We start from the raw sequence: 24,926 nt of genomic DNA on the forward strand, positions 1-24,926 counted from the left end.
GTCAGGCCTAAATACTAAGTAATTTTAATAAATTAAACTTCTTTTTTTTAAGATTTTATTTATTTATTTGAGAGAGAGAGACACAGCGAGAGAGGGAACACAAGCAACAGGCAGAGGGAGAGGGAGAAGCAGGCTCCCCGCTGAGCAGGGAGCCCGATGTGGGGCTCGATCCCACGACCCTGGGATCACGACCTGAGCCGAAGGCAGATGCTTAACCAACTGAGCCACCCAGGTGCCCCAATAAATTAAACTTCTAAAACACTGTTAACCCAAAATTCTTTAAATGTTCCAGAACTGTGCATGAATTTAGAAAGGTTTCAACGTAGAGTCACAAATCTAAATCAATCTCCCTAACTACACAGTTGATGTTGGAGTTACAAGATTGTCAGTTAAATAGGCTAAAATCTCTCGTATATTACAAGTTCATAAAATGCGCATATGTACAAATTCCTTCTTAAAGGGCACGAAAAGCATGTACCACGCTCAATTCTAAATCATCCTCTGGTTGGGAGATGCCGATTTGCCAAGGAAGACGATCATCACCCTTTTCCCCGGAGATTCAGAAAGGCCTGTCGTCGGCACCAGGGAGCTGCATCTCATAGGAACTCAGGAAACCATTATTTCCTTCCCTGTGCTATTTGGGGTTATCTCCTTAGGATGCCTGAGTGTGTTTGACCAGAGATTTTGGCCAGGATGCTGCCTGTGTTAATGATATATGTGTGCTTTTCCCTTTTCCCGCCCATCTTTTCAAGAGGGGGTGGCCCAGAGATCCCGATGCTGGCTTCCAGTTATTCTCATTACCCACCTACTTCACAGAAGAATTTTCCTTGCGAAAGTCTGCAAATCTCACCAAGGGCTTATGACTTGACTGGATTTTGTATTTCAGATCATCCCATCTCCATGCTCACCTCTCTAAAACTCATTTCACTTGGGTTGAAACCCTACGGTTCTTGAAAAACCTTCCTTTCTTGGGGTCATTTATTTCTCACAAACATTAAGATAATATCTGGTTGAACCGTGGATTTCTCCAGGGGCTTTCATTGGCTCTTTGTCCATTGAGTCCAAGGACATTTTACCAACCTGTTCCAGCAGACTAGAAATTGCTCTCCCTGGCAACACACCGCTAGCGTTTGGAGTGTTAAACTGTAAATGGTAAAATTGCTTAAAACATTATGTAACTCAAACCAGAGTTGACCTTAATTACGCCCACCAGTGCGATTAGAGGGTCGGAACCTGGGTGTGTCCAGCGGACAGCTGGTTGCTAAATCCCAGTGAGGACAGAAAACCTGGCAGGATTTCCCACTGACCCCTGCCTCCCCATCCCCGCCCCACCCCTGCTGAGAAGGTGCCCTCAGCCCAGCTGCCCTCCGGGGTGGACCACTTCCGAGTTATCCATTCTCAGGAAAATGCACATGGCATGCCACCTCAGGGTTGATGACCAGATGTCACAGCTGGTTCCCGGTTGGGATCTGAGAGACTTCGCAGGGGATGGTCCCTCAATTACACAGGCCGATTTCCTCACCAGAGTGACAAAAACAGGGGCTTCTAAAAGGGGCTCCCTTTTCTGCATTTCCTTGGGGAATGAAACCCACGATCTTCAGTTCCTCAGAGAAGTGAAAGTAGCAACACGGAATCCAGTCATTCCTGTTATCTGCAGGCTTTATAAGTCAGCTGAGCCCGAGGAGGTGGCCCGGAGCCCGCGCACGCCAGACACCGCTGTCCTCTCGTGAAGCCTGAGCTGAGCCAGGATGCCTCGGCTGCCGGCCTTCCTTCTGCTTCTCTTCCTTTCCATCACCAGTGCCCTGGCCCTGAGGCTCTGCTCCTTTAACGTGAAGTCCTTTGGGGAAGCCAAGAAGGAAAACAAGAATGCCATGGATGTCATCATGAAGGTGAGACCCCCTTCCTGTCAGAAAGAGCGCTGGGCACCCCTCACGCCCACTCTCTGCTTTCAGACTTGAAGAGACTTGGGAGAAATGTCACCGAAGTTAGTCTCTAGGTAGCAGCTGACTTGGCATTCGGTCACAACCCTGACAGCAATAACACCAACAGCCACATCCCCTCTCTGGGCTTCATGTCATCCTCTGAACATGAGGGGTGCTCAGGAGCTATGACGGTATCCCCCTGTGGGACCGTTTGGGGGGAATATGTGAGCTGGTAAATGTAAAGCTCCTAAAACAGTATCTGGCTTCTAGTAAGCTCCAGGGAAGGGCTGGCTGCTACTATAATGTTTATCACCATTTACTGAATGCCCCTGCCAGGCACTACAAATACACGATTTCATGTCATCACCCTTGAGAAGGAGGGTTATTATCCCCCACGAAGAGATGAACAACAAAAGGTGTAGTGACCTCACGTAGGTGGTGGGTGGGTGGGTGGAGGGGAGCCCAGCCTGGTCTTTTTATCCATCAATACAGCACAGACTTTTTCGCTTTCTCTTCTTTCTTTCTCTTTTCTTTTTCTTCTCTTCTTTTCTTTCCCGCCTTCATTTTCTTTCTTTCTTTCTCTCTCTCTCTCTTCCTTCCTTCCTTTTCTTTTTCTTTCCTTCTTTCTTTCTTTCTTTCTTTCTTTCTTTCTTTCTTTCTTTCTTTCTTTCTTTCTTTCTTTCTTTCCTTCCTTCCTTCCTTCCTTCTTTCTTTCTTTCTTTCTTTCTTTCTTTCTTTCTTTCTTTCTTTCTTTCTTTCTTTCTTTCTTTCTTCTTTTCTTCCTTCCTTCCTTCTTCCCCTTCCTTCCTTCTTCCCCTTCCTTCCCTTCCTTCCTTCCTTCCTTCTTCCCCTTCCTTCCCTTCCTTCCCTTCCTTCCCTTCTTTCCTTCCTTCCTTTCTTCTTCCCCTTCTTTCCCTTCCTTCCTTCCTTCCCTTCCTTCCTTCCTTCCTCTCTCTCTCTCCCTCCGCCCCCTCTCTCCCTCCTTCTCCACCTTCCACCCCATCAACCTTTTCCCAACTACCAATTCTAATCTTTCTCTCCACTTAGATAAAACTTCCCTTGGGTAATATGACCAAGGTCTGGAGTCACTGCTCACATTTCTCTGGAGTCAGTTGACTCTCTTTACCCGACAGGTTAATTTATCTTTGATGATGCTGGGAGCTGAAACCTTTCCCGGGGCTCTGTCTGGGTATTATCACCTTAGAAAACCCTGGGGGCACCGTGGTATGGTGGGAACCCCAGGAGCCCTGGGTTCAGATCCTGCCCAGCAGCTGTGTGAGTGAGCCCAGGAAGTCCCTTCTCCTCCCTGAGCCTTTCAGAAAGTGGGGCTTACACAACCTGTAGCACCAGTTGGCAGAGAGAACTCAAGGTGTGGAGGGGCCCCAGGAGAGCCTGGGACCGGGCAGGTGATTACAGAACCACCACTGTTGGTATTAATACACGAAATGGATTAGAGCAAGGACTACATGCTCTGTTCTCATTCAGACTGCCCTCCCCCTGGCTGGCCCTGCCCTTTGGATGGTACCCAAGGCTTTCCAGCACTGGTCGTTTAACCAAAACAGCCATGCCCAACCTGTGGGAGCCGAGACTCCCTGGCTCAACAGGGAGCTCTGACGCACCAGGAAATTATTTTTCCTGCTTCCACGCACAAGGGCGCATGGAGCCTGGGTACCTCTGAATTCCCAAGTGCCCATCACCTTCCTCACTTATTCTACCCAGGAAAAGTCATCACAGTCTTAAGAGGCTGTCTTTTGGTTCTTGGAGATTCCATCATTGGGGCCCTACACTCACACGTCCCCTGAGCTGCCGCATCCTAGAGGGCGGACTGATGGACGGCCCATCACACCAAACACCAAGTGTGTGGGAAGTCTCCGTCAAGGACTCCTTACCGAATCCCATTGCTGCAAAACCATCCCATAAACAGAGACCATCCCCAAACACTGCCAGAGCCACTGAGGGCACTTACAGTGAAACCCAAACCCAGACATTCAGGGCAGTAATATTCACAGGGCCTCGTGTCTGAGCACCTGCTCTAGGCCAGGAATTTTATATTCTTCTTTACTTATTTATTTATGTGAGAGAGAGAGCAAGAGAGAGGAGCAGAGGGAGAAGCAGGCTCCATGCTGAGCAGTGAGCCTGATGTGGGGCTCAGTCCCAGGACCCTGGGATCATGACCTGAGCTGAAGGCAGACGCTTAACTGACTGAGCCACCCAGGAGCCCCTATGTTCTTATTTAATACTTATTTAATGTTATGGCATAGGTGGCATTGCCCCCACTTTGTAACCAAGAAGGCAGACTCAGAATGGTGAAGTGCCTTACCCAGGATTCCCTAGTGGGTAAGCGGAAGAGCCAGGATCGAATCCAGCCATACAACCCAACCCTATTAGAGAAGATGCCTTGTCCACCCTTCCATACTGGCTTGATCACTCCAGAGACGAGCCCAGCTTCATCACGCTGTTGTCATTATGACCTTCATTGGGGAGGTTGGAGAGTGAGGGAGGTCTGTCTTCTCCATCTTGGGTTTGCTGGCTGGCACCACGAGCAGTTCTCCAGATGCCAAACCCTGCCTGGGCAAGGCTGCTTCTGTCCCCTCCCTCAGTTTGTGTCCTTAAAGTACAAAATTCGTTCATCCCACAGATACTCATTGAAGGTAGGTCATGTGCCAGATGCCCCGAGGCACCGGAGATGAGGGTGGACGTGATAAGCATTGTCTCCCACAGCACATTGTACTTATAATTTCAGGAGTGCTTACTGTGGGCCAAGCCTTTAACGTGCAGCATCCAAGTTCAGCCTCATAACCCCTCGGATTACCTTTTGCAAATGGGCAAGTGGAGTTCAGAGAGGAGGACATAGTCCCGGGTCATGGAGCCAGTAAGTGTGAGAGTAAGGATGGGGACCCAGGCCTAACTGACCCTATCTGGGCTCTTTCCCCTCCCATGCTGTGCTGCCCCCTGTTTAGAGGCACAAAAGAGGGTTTTATAGGCCGCTCTTGGCCCCAGAGTCTTCATAAGACTTCTCTAGACTGTCCCTTCTGCTCTCCCCAGGCCCACACACAACACAACGCCGCTTGCCGGGAACCCCTCACTGTTGGCTGTGCTCAGCCTCTACTCCCTCCCTCTGTGAACAGAGTCAGGAAAATCTTGAGTTTCAGGTCTGGGAGGGCCTTCTGGGGGCCTCCCATCTTTGGAGCCTCATTCTGCAGAGATAGAGTCAGGGGAGATATATTTTTCCTGGCCTGATACTGGGTCAGGGAAAAGATGTATCAGTTATAGATCTGAAAAGTGAGTATTTAATCACTGTGGGGAAAACGCTCACAACATCACATGAGGCTGGAAACAAACAAACAAACAAACAAAACAACAAGACCCAAACTGTGTCATAAACATTGCCACTGTTGGTGGAGCATCTTTTCCGTGCCAGGAACTGAACTGAATGTTTTACATACATCATATCCTTTAATGCCCATGACAACCCCATGAGGAGGATATTGCCCCAGTTTACAGATAAGGAGTCTGGCAGGTTCGGGGAGCTTAAGTGACTTGCTCAGGGTCACACAGCTGGTGAGCAATAGAGTCAAGATATGAATCTAAGGCCATTTGATTCAGTTAACAGCCTAGTTATTTTGATGTCATTTTGTAAATATGTATAAGTAGAGAAATCATGTGAAAAGGGTCTGAGTGGTGGGTTTACAGGTCGTCAGGTGGTTTTTTATAGTCTTTTCTGTATTTTTCAAATTTTCTATAATAAGCAACATTATTTTTATAATTAGAAAACTGTAGGGGTGCCTGGGTGGCTCAGTCATTAAGCGTCTGCCTTCGGCTCAGGTCATGGTCCCAGGGTCCTGGGATCAAGCCCTGCATCTGGTTCCCTGCTCTGCGGGAAGCCTGCTTCTCCCTCTCCCACTCCCCCTGCTTGTGTTCCTGCTCTTGCTATCTCTCTGTCAAATAAATAAATAAAATCTTGAAAAAAAAAAAAAGAAAGAAAACTGTAACAAAATTATTTTTTAAAGGACTGGCTAGGAAATTTATTCCCATTTTTCTTTACAATGCCATAAAGAAGAGTTAAATACAGGAAGGTATTTGTGCTTTATAAACTTGGCTCAACTGGTTCCAGTATGGCTCCCTGTCCCTCCCTCCCTCCCCCTCCCTCCCCTCACTCCTTCACTCATGCCAGATGCTGTACAGTTGGGAGTAAAGCAAGGTCTAGCACGTTGTCTGGTACACAGCACGCCCCTGATAAAATTTTGTTGGATGGATAAGCAAATGAATGGATAGACGGGTGGGAGGCTGGACGGATAGTTAAGGGCCAACCAGTTAAAGTTATAGGTTTCATCCCCAGGAGAATTCTGATGATGAGATCTTGAGCCATCGCTCACCACGGTGTAGATTCCAATCTACAGGAAATGTTCCCAGAGGTTCAGAGGCAAGTACCCAAGGGAAGTGGAAATCTGCTAGAGTAACTGCTGGAGATGTGGGGCTCTGGAGTGTTCATTGTGTGGGCAAAAGGGTTGTAAGCAGGGAACCTAAAAGCTTAACCCTTCAGCTCAGGAAAGGGAGTCTGAACCCTTGTCCATTTTTGCCCTGCACCTAGGGATTTCATTGAAAAGGGAGATGGAACAATTGCAGGAATATGGTGATTTCCTTGATTGTTGAGCATAGTGGTCAAGAGGGGCTCTGTAGTAAAGGATCCCATTATTCATATTCACATGATGTTCAGATTACTTAGCCACGCTGAGCCTGAGTCCCCAGCTACACAATGGGGATAATAACAGAACCTGCATCGAAGGTTTATTATAAAAATTCAATAAGTTGATGATAAAAGCTAACTTTTTTTTTTAAGATTTTATTTATTTATTTGACACAGAGAGCACAGCCAGGGGGAGCAGCAGGCAGTGAAACCCAAACCCAGACATTCAGGGCAGTAATATTTACAGGGCCTCGTGTCTGAGCACCTGCTCTAGGCCAGGAATTTTATATTCTTCTTTACTTATTTATTTACATGAAAGAGAGAGCAAGAGAGAGGAGCAGAGGGAGAGGGAGCCCGATGTGGGGCTCAATCCCAGGACCCGGGATCATGACCTGAGCTGAACGCAGTTGTTTGACTGAGCCACGCAGGCGCCCTACAGTCTTCTTTTTTAAATAACACTTTAATATTTTTTAATTAGAAAGGTATAATTTTTAAAAATTATAAATTTATAATTTCTAAATTAATTTTATTAAGTAAAAAATAGTCATCAGGGATTATTTTGAAAATATAGAAACATATAAAGAAGCATTATCCCATCACTGGAAGATAAAAGCTATTGGCATTTGGGGCATTATGGGCATTTTTCTATGCAAAAATAAATACATAAATTTGCATCTGTTTTTCAGCATGGAGACTACCCTATATCATCAGTTTTATAGCCTGCTTTTATATCAGAAGCGTTTCAAATGTTGTTAATATTCTTTTATTTATTTTGTTACTATTCTTTTAAAACATGACTTTTTTTAAAGGGGGGAGGGGCAGAAGGAGAGAGAGAATCTTAAGCAGGCTCCACGCCCAGCGCAGAGCCTGACATGGGGCTTGAAACCACATCCCTGAGATCATCACTTGAGCTGAAATCAAGAGACAGACGCTTAACAGACTGAGCCGCTGAGGCGCCCATAAACATGACTTTTAATGCTATATAATGCCCTATGCTATCTTTCATTTAATGCTTTCCTATTTGGGGATACTTAGATTGTTTCCAATTTTGTTGTTGTTGTTGTTGTTAAAATACATCTTCCTCTTTGATCTGTACAAGTAATAATAATAGCAATAATAATTTATTGTGTGCCTCTTATATGGCTGGCACTGCTCTTAGTAACCCAGCAACCCTGTGAGGGAATAACTATCATCATTCCAATCTATAGATGAGGACACTGAGATGCCGAGAAATAGTAGATATTTCATTACAATAGAAGACCTTCCGCGAGGTGGGAAAATAGGCCAAAGGGTAAGTACATTCTCTAAGGCTTTTGATAGATACTTTAAAGAGTATTTTTTTAAAAGATTTTACTTATTTTTAAGTACTCTCTATACCCAGCGTGGGGCTCAAACTCACAACTCTGAGATCAAGAGTCACGTGCTCCACCAAGCGAGCCAGCCAGGCACCCCTAGGTATATACTTTAAGGTGCCTTCCAGAAAGGTCTGACGGTGACAAGTGACTAAATCAGCAGGCTGGCTTGGTGGCCAGACCCAGCTCTCCCTGGTATTTTAACAGCGTGGTGGGCTTTGTAGTCACATGAACCTGAATTTAAATCCTGACTCTGCTATCTATATACTGGCTGTGTGACTTCAAACTTTTCACTCAATCACTCTGAGCCTGGTTTCCTCCTATGTTTAGCGAGCTAATAATCATAGTCATGTCACAGAGTTGGTGAGGCTCAGAGTAGGCTCATGTTAGCCCTTATAATTTTGATTATTATAATTTTGTTGCCAGGTGAACTGGGGAGACCCATATCCAGCCATATACCTCTCACTAAGAGCTTAATAAATATTTATTATTGATTGTGATTATTCAAGCCAAAGCCAAGGTATAGGATGTGTGGTCATGTGATCATAGGCTCTGGATTCGGATTGCCTGGATTTGCATTGTCTCAGCCACTTTCTAGCTGAGTGACTTTGGGTAGTTTACTCGACTTCCCTGGAGCCCCAGGCTCCTCATCTTTACAATAGACATAACTGGGGCGCCTGGCTGGCTCAGTTGGCGGAGCTTTCAACTCTTGATCTTACTATTGTGAGTTCAATCTCTACGTTGAGCGTAGAGGTTAGTTAAAAATAAAATCTTTAATAAAATAAAATAAAAAGGACATAACGATATTACCTACTTCAGGAAGTTCCTCACTTGTTTCAGCAATGAAGTTAATGACTTTAACAAAACACCAATCCTATACTTAAAACACAGTGCCCAATAAAAGATTTTATTATCTGTAGATTATTTGCCCGAAACATCTGGGAATTCTGTCTCTGCAGGTCATCAAACGCTGTGATATCATACTCCTGATGGAAATCAAGGACAGCAACAACATGATCTGTCCCACACTGAAGGAGAGACTAAATGGGTAAAGATGGGGCGGGGCCGGGGGGCTGGACCCCCTGCAGGCTCAAGTGCAAGGGCACCTGAAAAGCCCGGGGAACTGAAACTAGTGTGAAAGCCAGCAGTCGCCCTGACCACCAGGTCACATGGCCAACACTGCCCAGGCTCCCAGCTCCAACTAGCTGCAGTCCTGAGAACTTTTGACTGGCTAGTTTTAATATGATAAAGCAAAATAGAGGCAACAGATGAGGAGCCAGGACAGAGAGAGAAATGAAAGAGACAAGAGGCTGAAATGAGAATTACTGTCACAAGGAAAATATTGAGTACAGATATGAAGTTATGCTATGTCCATAGGCTGGAATATTATGTAGCCATTAAAAACCATGTTCACTACAGAATAGGTTCGAGCTAAATATTCCAGCATGGAAAGACAGCTGCAGTATATTGAAAAAAGCAGGTTCAGAACTGTAGGTAGAGTAGCCCATTTTAGTGCTCGCATTACACTATGCATGAATAAGAGTGTGTTGGAGTTTGCATGGGCATAGAGGAAAGCATGGGAGGATGCACTCCACACTGTTAACAGTGGTTACTTCTGGGCCAGGGGGTGGGTGTGACTGTAAGACCACTGTGGACAGGGTCAGTGAAGAAATGGGGAACATTTACTTTTTACTTTATATATTTCTATATGACTTGAATATTTCACAAAAAGTCTGAATTGATTTTATAACTTCAAAAAACCCCAAAAGATAATGTCCTCAAATAATCTTTGATTACACTGGATTATATTTATGATTTATATTCGTTCTCAAAGAATAATCCGCAGAGCCACCCACCTGTAAATCACCCCAAAGTGAGTTAAAAAGGCACATCCAAGAACCGCCAGTCTATTGAATGAGAATGTCTGTGGGATCCCTGAGAATAAGCTTCATCTAAATAACCTTCCCAGGTGATTCTGATGCACTCCAGTTTTTAAAAACTTCTAATATAATGTTTCTTTTGTACATGTGCGGTAAGATTACACCACAAACTAGAGTTACAATAATATGTACCAAGTAACTCAATTATGTCAAAAGAAAAACAAAACAAAACAAAATTTAAAAGATTCCAAAGCAGTGAACCAAACAGTTGACCAAGGCTATCTCAGAGTAAAAATTACAAGGAATTTAAATGTGACGTCTTCTATATATTTTCTATATTTTCCAGGTGTTCTACAATGAGAATGTTATACCTCCTTTCCTTTTTCTTATGAAACATTTTAAACATCCTTAAAAGCACAGAGAAAATGTTAACAAACAACCATGTAATCTACCATCCAGTATACCTGGTCATCATTATACTTTTATAATTAAGAAAACTCGCATTTTTAAAAAAAAATAAATGAATGGTCAATCCAGCCTCATTAGTGTCCAGCCTTGGACACTCTCATTTACACAGAGGCCTCTTGGGCTGGCCTCACCCCTCTCTGGGCCTCAGTTTCTCCTCTAAAAATCTGTTTTAGCCTCAGTGGTTCTAGATCTGATCTTTGACAATAGAAAAGGGAGTTTAGCACAAGGGCTAGGCACCTACACTTGTCTCACACCACTTGTGTTTGGATCTTGGCTCTGCTCTGCTCTTGAGCAAGTTACTCAACCTCTTTGTACCTCATTTTCCCTGGCTAATAATGGAACCCATCTTCCTGGGATGTGGCAGTGATTAAATCCTGCATATAACTGGTTGGATTATGCCTGGCACATAGTAGGGATCAGTAAGTGCTGGTGGTGTCTATTACGAGTAAAAGGAGGAAAATTATGATGGCAGATGGTGGTCCAGAGGGCCACGTGTAACAGCTACCATCGATACCCTAACTACATGCCAGGAATCCTGTTAATCAATTTATGTGTGCTATTTCATTTACTCCCACAACAACTTTGTAGGGTCGGTACTATTAATGCTTCCCTTATAGCTGAGGGAACTGAGGCACAGAGAGGAGGGACCCGCCCAAGTTCCCCCAGCCAATAAATGGTGGAGCTTACCTTTGGACCTGGGTCCTGTCTGACTTTAAAGCTGTTGCTCTATTTGACCCTCCTCAGTCTTCCACAGAGGGGCTCTGGTCAGTTTTCAGAAGTATGGGAGAGCAGGGAGCTCCAAGCCCCTCCCCACAGCCAGCCTGGATTGGGTCTTCCCACCCTCCCTGCTCTCAGTTCTCCCCAACCTCCCTAGACTGTGCCAAGGACTCCAGGCAGATGCAGGCCTGTTTGTCCCCTTAACCCCCGTGAGACAGGAGGGGCCTTAGTTGCCTCACAGCTGAGTCATTGCAAGCAGTTTGCCAACCCAAAATTTGGCAGGCGAGATTCGGAACAAGGCCAGCCTTCCCAAACTGGAAGCCTAGTAGAATCCACTGTCCATACTTCTCAGGCCCCAGTGGCCAGATCTGCCTTAGAAGATGTATCTGCACTCCCAGGAATTTCGGTAGGGCCTCACTTGGCTCCTAAAGACCCCTTCTGCTATTTTTCAACCGAACCTGAGAACATGCCACAGCTTGGATATGCCCTAGATCTTTGTGTGTGAATGGAGTAAAACCATGTCAGGCTCTGCCCAGGGTGGAGTTATCAGCAGGCTTGGCAAACACACGGAGAGTCCATTACCCTGGTATAAATGAGGGATAGAGTTAATGGGACTTCACAGCTGTATCTCTAGCCCCCAGGACATAAACAATAGCTGATTTGAAATCATAGTTGCAGGACTCGTGAGAAAATTGTTTGGGGGTTTTCAGAGCAGGAGTGAATGTCCAATGAAAATGGTACTAGGAATCCTGCCTATGAGAAATGTTCAGGGGTGGTGCAGGGACAGGGTAACCTGAGTATGAGGTCAGCCCCAGCCATGAGCCAGAGTGGGATTTGGGGCTGATTCTGACTGAATCTTTTATGGTCTCAATAATGTCCCACAGGTGCAGGCCAAAGCATGTGGATTTGGGGTATGTAGGATCTGAGCTCAAATCCCAGCTTTGCACCTGCAAACTATAAAAAATGGGTAACAATACTACCCACCTCCTAAGGGCAAGAGATAATGGCTGTAAAGATCCTGAGAGATGTCACATTCATGGTCGATGGTGGCCCTTCTCATTAGACTCTAAGGTTGTGATGAATGGCAGCCTTTTTTCATGATGCCATTGGCGATATGGACACAGATTGAAGAGAGGGGAGCATGCAGCAGGGGAATGCTTATTTTTTTAAGATGCAATGTAAAATCTTTATGTTTTCTAGAAACTCAAGAAGAAGCATAATGTACAACTATGTGATTAGCTCTCGGCTTGGAAGAAACACATATAAAGAACAGTATGCCTTTCTCTACAAGTAAGTATAATCTCTGTTTCCTGGGACATGATTCACTTATAAATGATGACTGTGAATTGAATCAAAATGCATCTCTTTTCTTCAAAACCAAATTTGGATCTCTAATGATCTCTAACCAGTTCTCAACATTGATCAAAATAATTGCCGTCAAATTGAGGCCAAAGCAAAGCATTATCTCCTCAAACTAAAAAGTGCAAGCAGCTTCCTGACACCAAATGTGTTGGTTGACTCAGGGCCTGTCTGGTCTGCAGGGTCAGTTCTTTATCCTTCACAGTCAAGTCCTAGCCGAGGGATAGAGACCTGAGTTGCCCAGCGTGGCTGACTCTGAAACTTCATTGTCTTATCTTCTTCCTACCAGTAATTTGTTCTAAGTGTGTAATTACAGTACTGGAAACTCAGGGCCTGTCTGGTCTGCAGGGTCAGTTCTTTATCCTTCACAGTCAAGTCCTAGCCGAGGGATAGAGACCTGAGTTGCCCAGCGTGGCTGACTCTGAAACTTCATTGTCTTATCTTCTTCCTACAGTAATTTGTTCTAAGTCTGAACATTAACTTGTGGGTGCCCCAGATAACTGGCACTGTTCAGATCGCCAGCTTTCAAAGGGCTCTGGCCATTGAGAAGAATTGACAGAAACTTGTTGTCGAGCGAAAGATCCCTTGCAGGGCAAGAACCTGCCTGGGGGGCTAATAAAACCATGGGCTATGTCTCTGCTTCTTGAATGAAGTAAGAAGACAACTGACTCAACTGGAAGGGCTTCCCTTTTTTTATTTCTAGGGAAAAGCTAGTTTCTGTGAAGAAACGTTACCTCTACCATGACTATCAGGCTGGAGATGCAGATGTGTTTTCCAGGGAACCCTTTGTGGTCTGGTTCCAGTCACCCCACACCGGTGAGACCCACAAGCCCCTCTTGAGCATGATCTTCCTGTGATTGCACGAATGGACAGTAGCCCCGAGTGTGAGCTGGGGTCCCAGGGTTTGCACAGCATCGTTAGGGAGGCATTAGACTGGAGATGACCATTAAGAACGTCTAATAGTTGAATGCTGAGAATGTAGCCTGGCTTCTCAAAATGCCATGAATCAAGACCTCCTCAACCTGGAACCCACCTTCTGAAATCGGTGATAACTCCACTCTCTTTGGAGCATTTAGGCTGATGGAAATTATTTACCACAATTCTTCAGTCCCAATCAAATACAACGTCATTAAAAAAAAATCCCAGTGATGGCTAGCAGAGATGAACCCCCAACCTGGAGTCTCCCTCTCCCTCCCCAACCTAGAGCCTCCCTGTCCCTCCATCTGTCCCTCCCCCTCCAATCTCCACAGACTGGGTCTAGAGAGGAAATCCAAATGATTGCACCTTTGAACTTAGACAACTACACTTGCATAAGCCACCAATAATTATTGATCCCTGATTAGTGTTAAGTTCCTGTAATCCTTGCGACATCCTGCAGGGGAGGACCTAGGATTATCCTCACTTTACATTTGAGGAAGCCAAGGTTCAAACAAGTGGAGTAACTTGCCCAAGGTCACTCAGTAGCTCTTGAAATGAATGAGCAGGATTGTAACCCAAGCCACTATCTTGGGCGTCCACACTCTTAACCACTGTGCGTCTCTAAATGGAAAGTCAAGAATTAATTTGGTTTACAGATTGGAGCTATATGGAATCAAATATTTTTTTCAGTACCTACCACATGCCAGGCTCTGTTCCAGGCACTGGACAAGACAGACAAGGTCCCTGTCCTAGGGAAGTTATGTTGTAGTGGGCAAGACAGATACTGCCCAAATAAATACCCGCAGAGCGGTATGTATGCACACCCACATATATATTACACAGATATAAACAGCCTGCACGAGGAAGGTAACTATTTCTGCCCTGGCCTAATTAGTACTTCAGGAAAACAAAACACGGAGGAATGGCGGAGGAAATTTCCAGGAGAAAAAGAGAAGGAGGTGGGGGCTGTTTAGGGCAGAAATGCACTTCAAAGAGCATGTGTAATAATCACCTTTGTCGTGCACACGATTCTCACTTGGCTGACCAGACCGTATTTGGAGAGCACCCCACACCTTCTTGAAGAGAGTCTTCAGCTACGCATAGCCAAACATTGCTAAACAAACCTGTTTGTCTTGAGCATCCACCTTTTCACCCTTCTCCCCTCCTCCCCGAGGATGGCACCACAGCCATGCCCTGTTTGGAATTTTCTCTCTTGTGCAAGGAAACATCCTTATGTCCCCTCTATTTGAGTTAGCCATTCATTTGTCATTTCTTTCCTTTATTCATTCATTCATTCAATCATGTATTCAATCAACAAACATTTTTGAGTCCCTCCCATGGGCCAGGTGCTATGCTAAGTGCTAGAGCCAAGAGGGTGAGCAAGACAGAGCTCTGGTTCCAGTGGGCCAAACTAAGAAGCACGGCAAGTAATTTCAGAGCACAAAGGAAGTAAAAGCAGGGTGCATTCCATGGTGGGGTGAGGAGCCTGCCTTTGATGGGCTAGGCCACAGATGGCCTCTTCAGGGTGACATTGGGCTGTGACCTGAAGAAGCCAGTCACAGAGAGTTGGGCGAAGGGACATTCCAGGGGGAGATCCCAGTGAGCACACACAAGCTCACAGGTGGGGAAGGGGTGGGGGTGTTTGGGGGGGACCAAAGAGAGGATGGGGAGTGGAGTGGAGGCCTGAGGAGGAGCGGGGGGAGATAAGTCTGGTGCGTAAGTGTGGAGTCCTGGAGACAGGCTTCCTGATCTGAGTCCTGACTCCCCACTGTGTGACTTGAGCAGTGATCCCCCACCAGCCTTCAGCTCCTAAGTAGGAGCAGGGACCCAGGCACTGGGCGAGGGAAAGCCCAGGGAAGAGGCGTTCAGAACACGTCAGCTGCCCCTGGCAGGTGGGCAAGGCACGGTTCCCAGGCTCACCCACATTCCCTGATGCAGGCTTTCTCAGTCCCTCCTGGTGGGGGGAGGTTTTCAGATATTTCACAAAAAGCTGCTTTAAAAAAAAAACAACCATAATTTTAGAAGGGCTTTTTTTCCAGATTATTCAAGAAGCATAAACTGACAAGCCTCGATATTTTTTTTAATCAGAAAAAACATATTTCTTTAGTACAAAAGCCGAAGAGGCTTCTTATTTTTTAAAAAAGTAGAAAATATCATTTTTCAAAAAACGAGAAAAACACCCACAATGTCAGCAAGGAGACCTGTCTACCAGCTTTCTCTTAGCCAGGCAGTTGAGTGGGCGAAAAGAAGCTTTCATGTGCTGAGAAGAGCGGCCTGACAGTCCCAAGAACATTCACATCTCAGCCACCGGCTGGACCCTCTAGAAATGAGGAGACCCAGACAGTGAAGTCTGGGCTGGGGGGACAGCCCGTTTCCCAGGAGCAGTGTTCATGGAACCTGCCCCTGTTCAGGGAAGTGTGCGTGTGACCTCCGCCTCTTTCCTGTTCCTCAGTTGTCAAGGACTTCGTGGTTGTCCCCCTGCACACCACCCCTGAGAACTCCGTGAAAGAGATTGATGAGCTGGCTGATGTCTACTGGGACGTGAAACGCCGTTGGAAGGCAGAGGTGATGATCTTCTCTGTCTGTTGAACTCCCATCTAGCAGAGGCAGAATCCGGTTCTGGGAAGGGATGAGCAACTCCCCGGGAGGGCGAGTGGGGGCAGGACATGTGCAGCCCACCACCCTGTTAGAGCCTCATTTTAGGCCTTACCTCAGCCTTAAATATCCCTCTTGCTAAATCTGCCTGGGTACCGCCCACATGGGTCTCGGCAATTCATACACTGCTCCGAATCACTGAGTGGGTAGCTGGTGCGAGGCCCTATGCTGAGGCTGAACATGGACAAGTTCGTTTAATGCTCCCAATAACCCCACGACTAACTACCTGTATCATTCTCTCTTTGCAATGAGAACAGTGAGACCCACAGAGGTCAGGAGTCCTTCATGGCAAGGGACAGACTCTCAAATTGGTTCCTGAAAAGGGAGGTGCAATTTATTGGTTCCTGTAACTAAAATGTCCAGGAGGAGGTCAGGCATAGCTGGATGCAGGGCTTAGGCAAGGTAATCAGGGCTTGGCTTGTCTCTTTCTTTCCATCTCTTAGCCCTTGTTTCCTCTGGGCGGCCTCCACCTTTGGGATGGCAAGATGGCCACCAGCAGCTTCCAGCCCACCCACATAATGCAACAAGTGCCCCAGAGTGGAGTCCCATTGGCCCTGATTGGGTCATATGTCCATCCCTGAACCAACCTCTGTGATCAAGGGGGTTGAGAAACTCTGATTGGTTAAATCTGTGTGAGCTTCAGCCCAACCTTACAGACTGAGGTGAAGGAGGGAAGTGGTTTCCCCAAGAATCTAGAGGTGCTCTCTAGGGGACTATATCCACCGTCCTTCTTGACCTCAATTATTTCCTCATCTGGAAAACAGCGATGCCACCCCTCCACGGCTCTGAGGGTCTGTGAAAGCTCTTGGCAAATAAGGAAGTGTTCCTGAGGGCTCTACCTCCTCTTTCCTCCTTTTGGGATGTGACTCCAGTGACACCACCCCCCTTCAGTTCCACCGTTCAGAGTGTGACATGAGTCAAGTAAAGTGGGGACACAGAGCTAGGACATGGAGAGCACAAGGTGTGTAATTCATTGCTTATTTGTAAAAAGCCAGGCAAGAGAAAGACTCATTCATTCCTAAAATTTTGAATTGTCATTTAACAAGAATTTATTGAGCATTTCTTAAATGTCAGGCACTAGGGAGGCATTGCTGGCACAAGAGTGAATAAGGGGGACTACTCTTGTGCTGAGGGCCTTCAGTGAGGCAGATCAGGATTGAATTCTTGACTTTACCACTTGAGCCAATAAGTGGAGTGGTCTAGAGCAGGTCATTTTATCCCTCTATCCTGTTTCCGCGGGGATTAAACGTCCATTCTACCTCCTAGTGTTTATTGTGAGATTTAACTTAAACTTTATGAAACATTTTTTTAAGATTTATTTATTTATTTGAGAGAAAGAGGGAGCATGGGGGAGGGGAGGAGCAGAGTGAGGGGGGACAAGCAGACTCCATGGTGAGCACAGAGCCAGACGTGGGGCTCCATCCCTGGACCCCAAAATCATGACTTGAGCTGAAATCAAGAGTTGGATGTGTAACTGACTGAGCCACCCAGGCGCCTCAACTTTATGAAACATTTAATGCTTAGCCTGACACATAGTGCATGCTCAGTAAATCGTGGCTATAACAATAGGAGCTGGTGGCCACTCGGGTTAAGGATGACATTCTGTCCTCAGCCGCACCCATCAATCTCAGGGAAAACCATGATCTCTGAGGTCAAAATAAAATGTTTTTGAAGAAAACTCCAAAGTCAGCAAGAGCCCCAAACAATAGCACCAACAAGGAAATCTGACACTTCCTCTGGGTTGAGGAATATTAAAATTTTGCTCCAAAAGCTCTGTAGGGAAAAACACTTTTAAGATAGAAGGTTCTGTTGGTGGCCTCAGGGCAGGGGTGGACAACTCACTCTATCACCCCCTCCCTTTCAGGCTCTTCCCACTTCCTCAGTAGACAGAATTTCCACAGGAATAAGTTCCCAACCTCCAAACAATAGAAGAGAAAGCATGGTGCCAAAGCTGTCATACCACCCAAATTCATCTTTCCTGCTTGGAAACAAAAGGCGTTGATTCATTCATATATTTATACCCTACAGTAGTTTGAGCCAGAAAGATTTGAGGGAATAAATGAGCTGGATTATTTTATCCCCACCTAACTTAGCGTGCTGAATGATACGGACATGGTGACTAAGAACAGGTTGGAATGGTTACAGCAAACGTCCTCCTGCCCAGTGGCGACACCTTCCCTTGTACGTCCTCGCCTGTCAAATACTTATCCAAACTGTGACTCCATTTTCAACTTTAAAAACCAAAAAGAAATCAGGGTAGCTGGGTGGCTCAGTTGATGAAGCCTCTGCATTTGGCACAGGTCATGACCCCGGGGTGCTTGCTTTCCCTCTGCCCTTCCCCCTGTTTGTGCTGGCCTGCGCTCTCTCTCTCTCAAATAAATAAATAAAATCTTAAAAAAAAAAAAGAAATGAAGAAAGATCTTGTATTAATTCGCCAGGGCTGCCAAAGACTGGGTCATTTAAACAACAGAAATGTATTCTTCACAGCTCTGGAAGCTGGATGTCCAATGTTAAGGTGTCAGCAGGGTTGGTTTCTCCTGAAGCCTCAGTCCTTGGTCTTCCCTCTGTGTCTCTCTGTGTCCTAATCTCTTTTTATGAGGACACCAGTCATATTGGATTAGGGGCCACCCATATAACCTCATTTTACTTTGGCCACCTCTTTAAAAGCCCTCTCTCCAAATACAGTCACATAAGGTATTGTGCGTTAGGACTTCAGTATGTGAATTTGGGGGGGGTGGGGAGGACACAATTTAGCCCATAACAGAACCCACAGTTTACTGGGCATGGGAGGTGGAGTCATCCCTAGCAGTTCTAAGGAAAAGCATTTGACAATAATACCCAGAAGGTGACGATTCTAAATAACTCTTTCAGAATTTCATTTTCATGGGTGACTTCAACGCTGGCTGTAGCTATGTCCCCAAGAAGGCCTGGAAGAACATCCGCTTGAGGACTGACCCCAGGTTTGTTTGGCTGATAGGAGACCAAGAGGACACCACGGTCAAGGGGAGCACCAGCTGCGCATATGACAGGTAAGGGGCATCTGCCCAACTCAGGCTAGCCCGTGTGGTGCTTGACATGCCTCAGAAAAGGCGCCCCCCCTCAGGGAGGAGGAAGAACCCAGTTGCATCGGGTACTTGTGCAGTGTGCAACCTGCATGACCAGGACTGGGAGCCCTGAGCATTGTAGCTTAGCAGTGGCTAGTGTAGGCCTGGCTTCAAATCCTGCCTCTACCACCTCAGGTCTGTGACCGAGAGACTTAAGCTCTGTGTGTCTTTGCTTCTTGGCCTGTAAAACGGAGATTGTAGTCGAGCCTCGTTCATGGAACCATGAGGAGGAGGAGATGAAGTAGTATATGTCTTCTCACACAATGCCTGGCAGATGATAAGTGTTCCGCACATTCACCGGCTGTCAATTATTTCATCATGAAGACATACCAGAATTTAGTCACTCAAGCCCCCTGTCACTGAGCTTAGGTTATTGCCAAGAGTTTGCGAGCATAAACACTGCTGAAATGGACATTCCATATGAGACCAGTAGAGGAGTATTTATACTTTTAAAGCTTTTGCTATACATTCCTAAATGCAAATACATACCTTTAAATAACAGCATTCTCGGGGCACCGGGCTGGCTCAGTCAGCAGAGCACGCGGCTCTTGATCTCAGAGTGTGAGTTCAAGCCCTACGTCGGCTGTAGAGCTTACATTAAAAAAAAAAAAAAAACAGTATTGTAAAATCTCCCTGGGGATTTTCAGTCAGCTTTCACTTTTGCTTCTTAAACCAGGAGGTGTGGGAGGCACTCAAAGCATGTGAATGTTCCTGATCTTCCCATCCATAGCAGAACCTGCGGCAGCCGCGGTTCCCAGAGCTCGGCCTTCCTCCAAGGAAGCACCAGATGGCTTCTGCCAGAAGACAGTTGTTCTCACTTCTCTAGTTTTGAGGTCAGGCTTTCACTTCCATCCCATGACCTCCTTTGTTCCTCTTGGAGCTTTCAGGGCTGATGTATTCTTTGCAGAAGTCTCTGCTCTGGCTCCCGAGAGTGAAAAGTGCCCTAGCATTGGGGAAAGCAGAAGGAGGCAGGAAGGCAGGAGCCTGGGCTCCCCGGTGCCTGCGCTCTCCCTCTGACTTTGAGGGCTTGCCAGCAGAGCGGGTCGGAGACAGCCAGCCACTCACCCACTAGCCTGCTCGCACATGCTGTGTGTGTGGCCTTGGGCAGGTCAAGTCCCTTCTGCGGCCCCATTCTCCCCTGGCCAGCAAGGGAGAGGCGATTGAAAATAATGAAGCAGAAGAACAGTGCATCACCGGGAAGGATGCTCACAGTAGATTAGGTGGGGTGGGGGAACAGATTAAAAGATATTTACTAAAAGAACCTCGGGTTTAGACGCATATGCCAAAGGGTGGCAGGATTACCTGTGATTTTTTCAAAGATTAATTTCTCACTTGTTGCTCTGGATTTTCTGTTTTCCAGACCAGCACATATCTTTTACGTTTTTTTTAAAAGATATATATTTATTTATTTGTCAGAGACAGAGAAAGAGAGAGCACAAGCAGTGGGAGCGGCAAGCAGAGGGAGAAGCAGGCTCCCCTCTGAGCAAGGAGCCTGACACAGGGCCCCATCCCAGGACCCCAGGATCATGACCTGAGCCAAACGCAGATGCTTAACTGACTGAGCCACACAAGCATCCCTCTTTTATGTTTTTTTAAAGGGGATATAAATTTCTGGGGCGCCAGGCTGGCTCAGTTGGTAGAACATGCGACTCTTGATCGCAGGGTGTGAGTTCGAGCATGGAGCCCACTTAAAAAAAATTTTTTTTTTAATAAAAGGGATATACATTTCTAGTAAGGGGAGTAAGATGAAGTGGTCTCAATTCCAGTCTTTGTTCTGTGTTCAAATATTTATTTACCTCCCATGAGCTGTTCGCTGTTGGACACAAAAGATGGCAAGAACTGGCCTGTGCGTGGAGCAGCCTCAGGAAAGCCTTCAACCATCAGCTGAGCTGCCCACACACGTCCCTAGGAGTCAGAAACGGGGGAGCCTTAACTATGTTGCTCTTGAGTCTCTGGGTCTGAAGGATGGCTTGAAGAAATCTCCAAGCAAATGTGAAGAGTTTACTTGTGGACTGAGTTCAGAGTTAACCACAGTGGGATTGGTAGCAAACACAGGAAAGCAAATCAGCCCAGTTGGAATCAGGAAAAGCTCAATGGATAGTCATGACCTGGCAGTTTGACTCCCCTTGTCCTTCCTCACTCAGTCCGTTGGGGCCATGCAGATCCCAAATGTGTCACTCCACTTGGGATAGGTTAGAGTCCATGGTTCCAAAACTCATTTAATTACCATGTTCCCAATCTTTGCTGTCGCTACAAAGCACTGTACTATGGTTTTTCCTTGTATTTGTCTTTAAATTCATTCATTTCTAATGAAGTAAATTAATTTTTAAAGGAAATTTCATGCTAAGGTAAGAAAATAGCATCATTAGTCATAAATCGAAAATAACTAAAAAAAATAAGCCCAGTGAAAACCGAACAATGTTAAATTCTACCTTAATTATCTTGCTTGCAGAGTGCTTGGTGATTGTAGCATACTCTGTCTTGGTCAAAATGGGAGCTTAGGGGGTTATTAAAGATAAGCCAGGGGTACCTGGGTGGCTCAGTGGGTTAAGTGTCTGCCTTCAGCTCAGGTCATGATCCCGGGGTCCTGGGATCGTGCCCTACATCGGGCTCCCTGCTCAGCAGTGAGTCTGCTTCTCCCTCTCCCTCTGCCCTCCACCCACCCCACCCCATGCACACTCCCAATCTCTCTCTCTAATAAATAAATAAAACCTTAAAAAAAAGAGATAAGCCAGCACCTTTCTCTATAATAAGAGTGAAAAATAATTGCAAAGGGAACAACATTCTCAGTACGTAAGTCATTGCTCCACAGTGTGGTGTCCATGTTTCATATAAAATCTTCTCTTCCACCTTCAGGGCTACTGCCCACACAGGGAAACGCTGTGCAGGGGCCCACAGGGCCCCAACAGGGGATGATCTAATTTCCCCAGTCTTAGATACTGTCCTAAGGATCACAGAACCAGGCCTGGGCTTTGAACATCACACGAAACGGCCAGGCTCCTCAGTCAATTCCAGATGTCAAACAGGAAACTTGATTTGTTTCAGAAATCAACAAGGTGGATTAATGGGATGGTCTTCTCTCCCTTTCTCTAGGATCGTGCTTAGAGGACAAGAGATCATCAGCTCTGTTGTTCCCAAATCAAACAGCACCTTTAACTTTCAGAAAGTTTACGAATTGACCGAAAAGGAGGTACGGCTGCCATCTTTGTCTTTCTGTGCCACTGTCCTGGGAAGATGGGCAGGTGTCATCCTTTGAGGCCACCACTGGAGATACAACATCGGGCCATTGGTCCCTGAGTCTCAAAGTCAATGACTCTGTGGCTTGAAGACCTATCTAAATTTCTGATTGAGCTGGTCCAAGGATGATGCTCACTAGTGTGTGTTCTGTTGCATGACTTTAGGGGTTTTATCTTCCCACCTTGAGCCTGAATTTGTTCATCACTAAAATGACAGTCTCCTAACTCCCAAATTCATTTCCCTTTTCTCTTGATAGGCCTTGGATGTCAGCGACCACTTTCCAGTTGAGTTTAAACTACAATCTTCAAGGGTCTTCACCAAGAGCAAGAAATCTCTCTCTCCAAAGAAGAAAAAGGTCCGTCGCTCCTAGATAAAAGGGCACCATTATATTAACTGTTTCTTGCCTCTAAATAAAACAGCTCTAAGAGGTATGAGCTGCTGCCTGCACTCAGGAAACAAGACTGATCCAACTGCTTTCATTTTCAACTTGAATTTAATCTGTCTTGAGTCGGGGGAGCCTGGGTGGCTTAGTTGGTTAAGTGTCTGCCTTTGGCTCAGGTCATGATCCCAGGGTCCTGGGATCGAGTCCCGCGTCAGGTTCCATGCTCATTGGGGAGCCTGCTTCTCCCTCTCCCTTTGCCCCTCCCCTTGCTTGTGTTCTCTCTCTCTGTCTCGCAAATAAATAAATAAATAAAATCTTTAAAAAATTCTGTCCTGAGTCAAATTGGGAGGAGAGTCTTCTACTATCCTACTTGGGCTCATACTTCCCCTGAATTACCTAAAAGGAAACTGGGGGCTTTTGCAGTCCTAAAGGATCGTCTTCATATCCCAAGCTAGAGCCCCATCAGCTGTCACAGGCCCTGCTCAGCCCTGCCATGAAAGAGGCTGCAGGAGGAGGAAGAACGTCAGCCTTCAGTCTTCACAGAGGGGATCCGAGTCCACAGGAAATGACCAGAAAGGCCAAGGCCTCCACTGCACCCCATGATCTGGGCGCTTCACTCTCTGAGGAATCTGCCCCTCTTTGTCTGAGGTCAGGATGGTGATCGTGTCTCACGGGGATGAAGAAGGAAGGCTATCCTTCCTGGTCTCCCTGCCTCCACACTGTCCTCCCACTCAGCCAGCCCAGGACCTACCAGTGTCATCCTTGGAAAGTCCATTCTGACCTCAGCCCACTTCTGGTGGGCTTCTAAATCCTTCAGGGGATTCCTGCCTCTAAATCCTTCAGGGGCTCCTGTCATCCACCTGGGGAGAGCCCAGAGGTTTTGGATGCCTACAAAGGTCTGTATTTTCTGGGGTATCATGTCAGCCTCGTCTTTGCCCCACCTTCTCTCTGTGCTCCGCAGGACTGCCCCTTCCCTGCATGTTCCAAGCGTCCCTCCTCCTGGGCTTTGGGGAGGCCAGTTGGCTGGCAGAGACTCGAGGATTTTGTTATCATTCTGCAACCAAAGTGTTGCAGAAGAGTTCTGTCGAGAGGCACCATTTTACCTGTATCCATGGAGACCATTTTTGTTTGTTTGGCTTTGCTTTCTCTTACACTGTTTCTTTCGTTCAAATAGTACCTGTACATGGCGAAATATGCAGGTGTTCCAAAGAATAAGCACTGATAAGGAATGCTGCCCTGGGACCCACCCCCTAGTTTCCTGTGTCAGAAGCAACACCTCTTACCAGCTATGAATTCTTCCAAGAGAGTCTATGGATGAATCAGCACCATACGTAACCCTGAAACACAGAGTAGTAGCATCCTCTATGCAGGGTCCCACTCCTTACTTATTTTCCTTCATATATCAAGGAAGATGTGACTTTTGATATAAGAGACCAAAAGCTTGATTTTTGAAATTTGGTTACATCTGACCAAGGGAATAAGATCAAAAGGGCCCTGCTTAAATGGGGAAGCCATTTCCCTCCAAATAGCCAATGAACCTCAGAGGTCTTGTTGGAATTGGTAGGGGAGGTGGCAAGGCTGTAAAGCTTCTGTCCCCCTTCTTCTGAGCAGGGCTCACTGGCCCAGGAAAATGTCCAGTTTCCAAGGTCCAAAATGGTCAAGCAGGCAATTCCCAAATGAGCTTATTCTAGAGGAAAGGATCGTCCTTTTGCCCTAAAGGCCAGCAGCATGGTGGAGACAAGAGCTCTGTGCTCGGTGGGGGAGGCAAGTGGACCAGACACTAAGTGAGCTTGTCAATGGCTCTGAGCTGGTCTTGGCCACCCTGTGGCCTCCTTGGTGACAAGACATCCTTCTGTCCCTGTGCTGGAGCAGAGCACCGGCCAGCTCTCATTCCCGGCAAACTCTGCCAGGCAAGAAGACACAGAGTGAGGCTGCTTCTTTCTGGTCACAACCTAACAGAGCCACAGACATGCTCCCATCCCTCTGGGTCAACTGGTCTGCCAGGGGCAAGCAGGTCTTGTGCCTTTTGGGGAAGGAGGGTACACCCTGGTTGTACACACCCTTTCAGCCTTGGCTTTGTCCAGAGGGTTTGAAACTTGTGTGCACCAGAATCCCAAGGGACCTGTTACTATGCTGATGCCCAGGCCCCAGGGCTCCCAGAGTCTGTCTCAGAAGCTTGGGGGGACGGGGCCCAGGAGCCAGCATTTTTTAAAAAGATTTTATTAGAGAGAGAAAACATGCACGT

General features: G+C 46.5%; 1 protein-coding gene across 1 annotated transcript; it reads left to right on the forward strand.

Moving 5' to 3' along the window:
• Positions 1 to 1,610: 1,610 nt before the first annotated feature.
• On the forward strand, positions 1,611 to 23,009 carry DNASE1L3 (deoxyribonuclease 1L3). The gene is made up of 8 exons (XM_028110474.2): positions 1,611 to 1,889; positions 8,921 to 9,009; positions 12,227 to 12,316; positions 13,089 to 13,201; positions 15,756 to 15,868; positions 18,830 to 18,987; positions 22,156 to 22,252; positions 22,556 to 23,009. The coding sequence occupies exons 1-8, from the start codon at positions 1,749 to 1,751 to the stop codon at positions 22,667 to 22,669; spliced, it is 915 nt and encodes a 304-aa protein (XP_027966275.1). The 5' UTR covers positions 1,611 to 1,748; the 3' UTR covers positions 22,670 to 23,009.
• Positions 23,010 to 24,926: the final 1,917 nt, after the last annotated feature.

Source organism: Eumetopias jubatus, unplaced genomic scaffold (assembly GCF_037043125.1).
Source record: "Eumetopias jubatus isolate StellerSeaLion01/CBP00866 unplaced genomic scaffold, mEumJub1_p1.0 scaffold_1, whole genome shotgun sequence".
Lineage (NCBI taxonomy): Eukaryota > Metazoa > Chordata > Mammalia > Carnivora > Otariidae > Eumetopias > Eumetopias jubatus.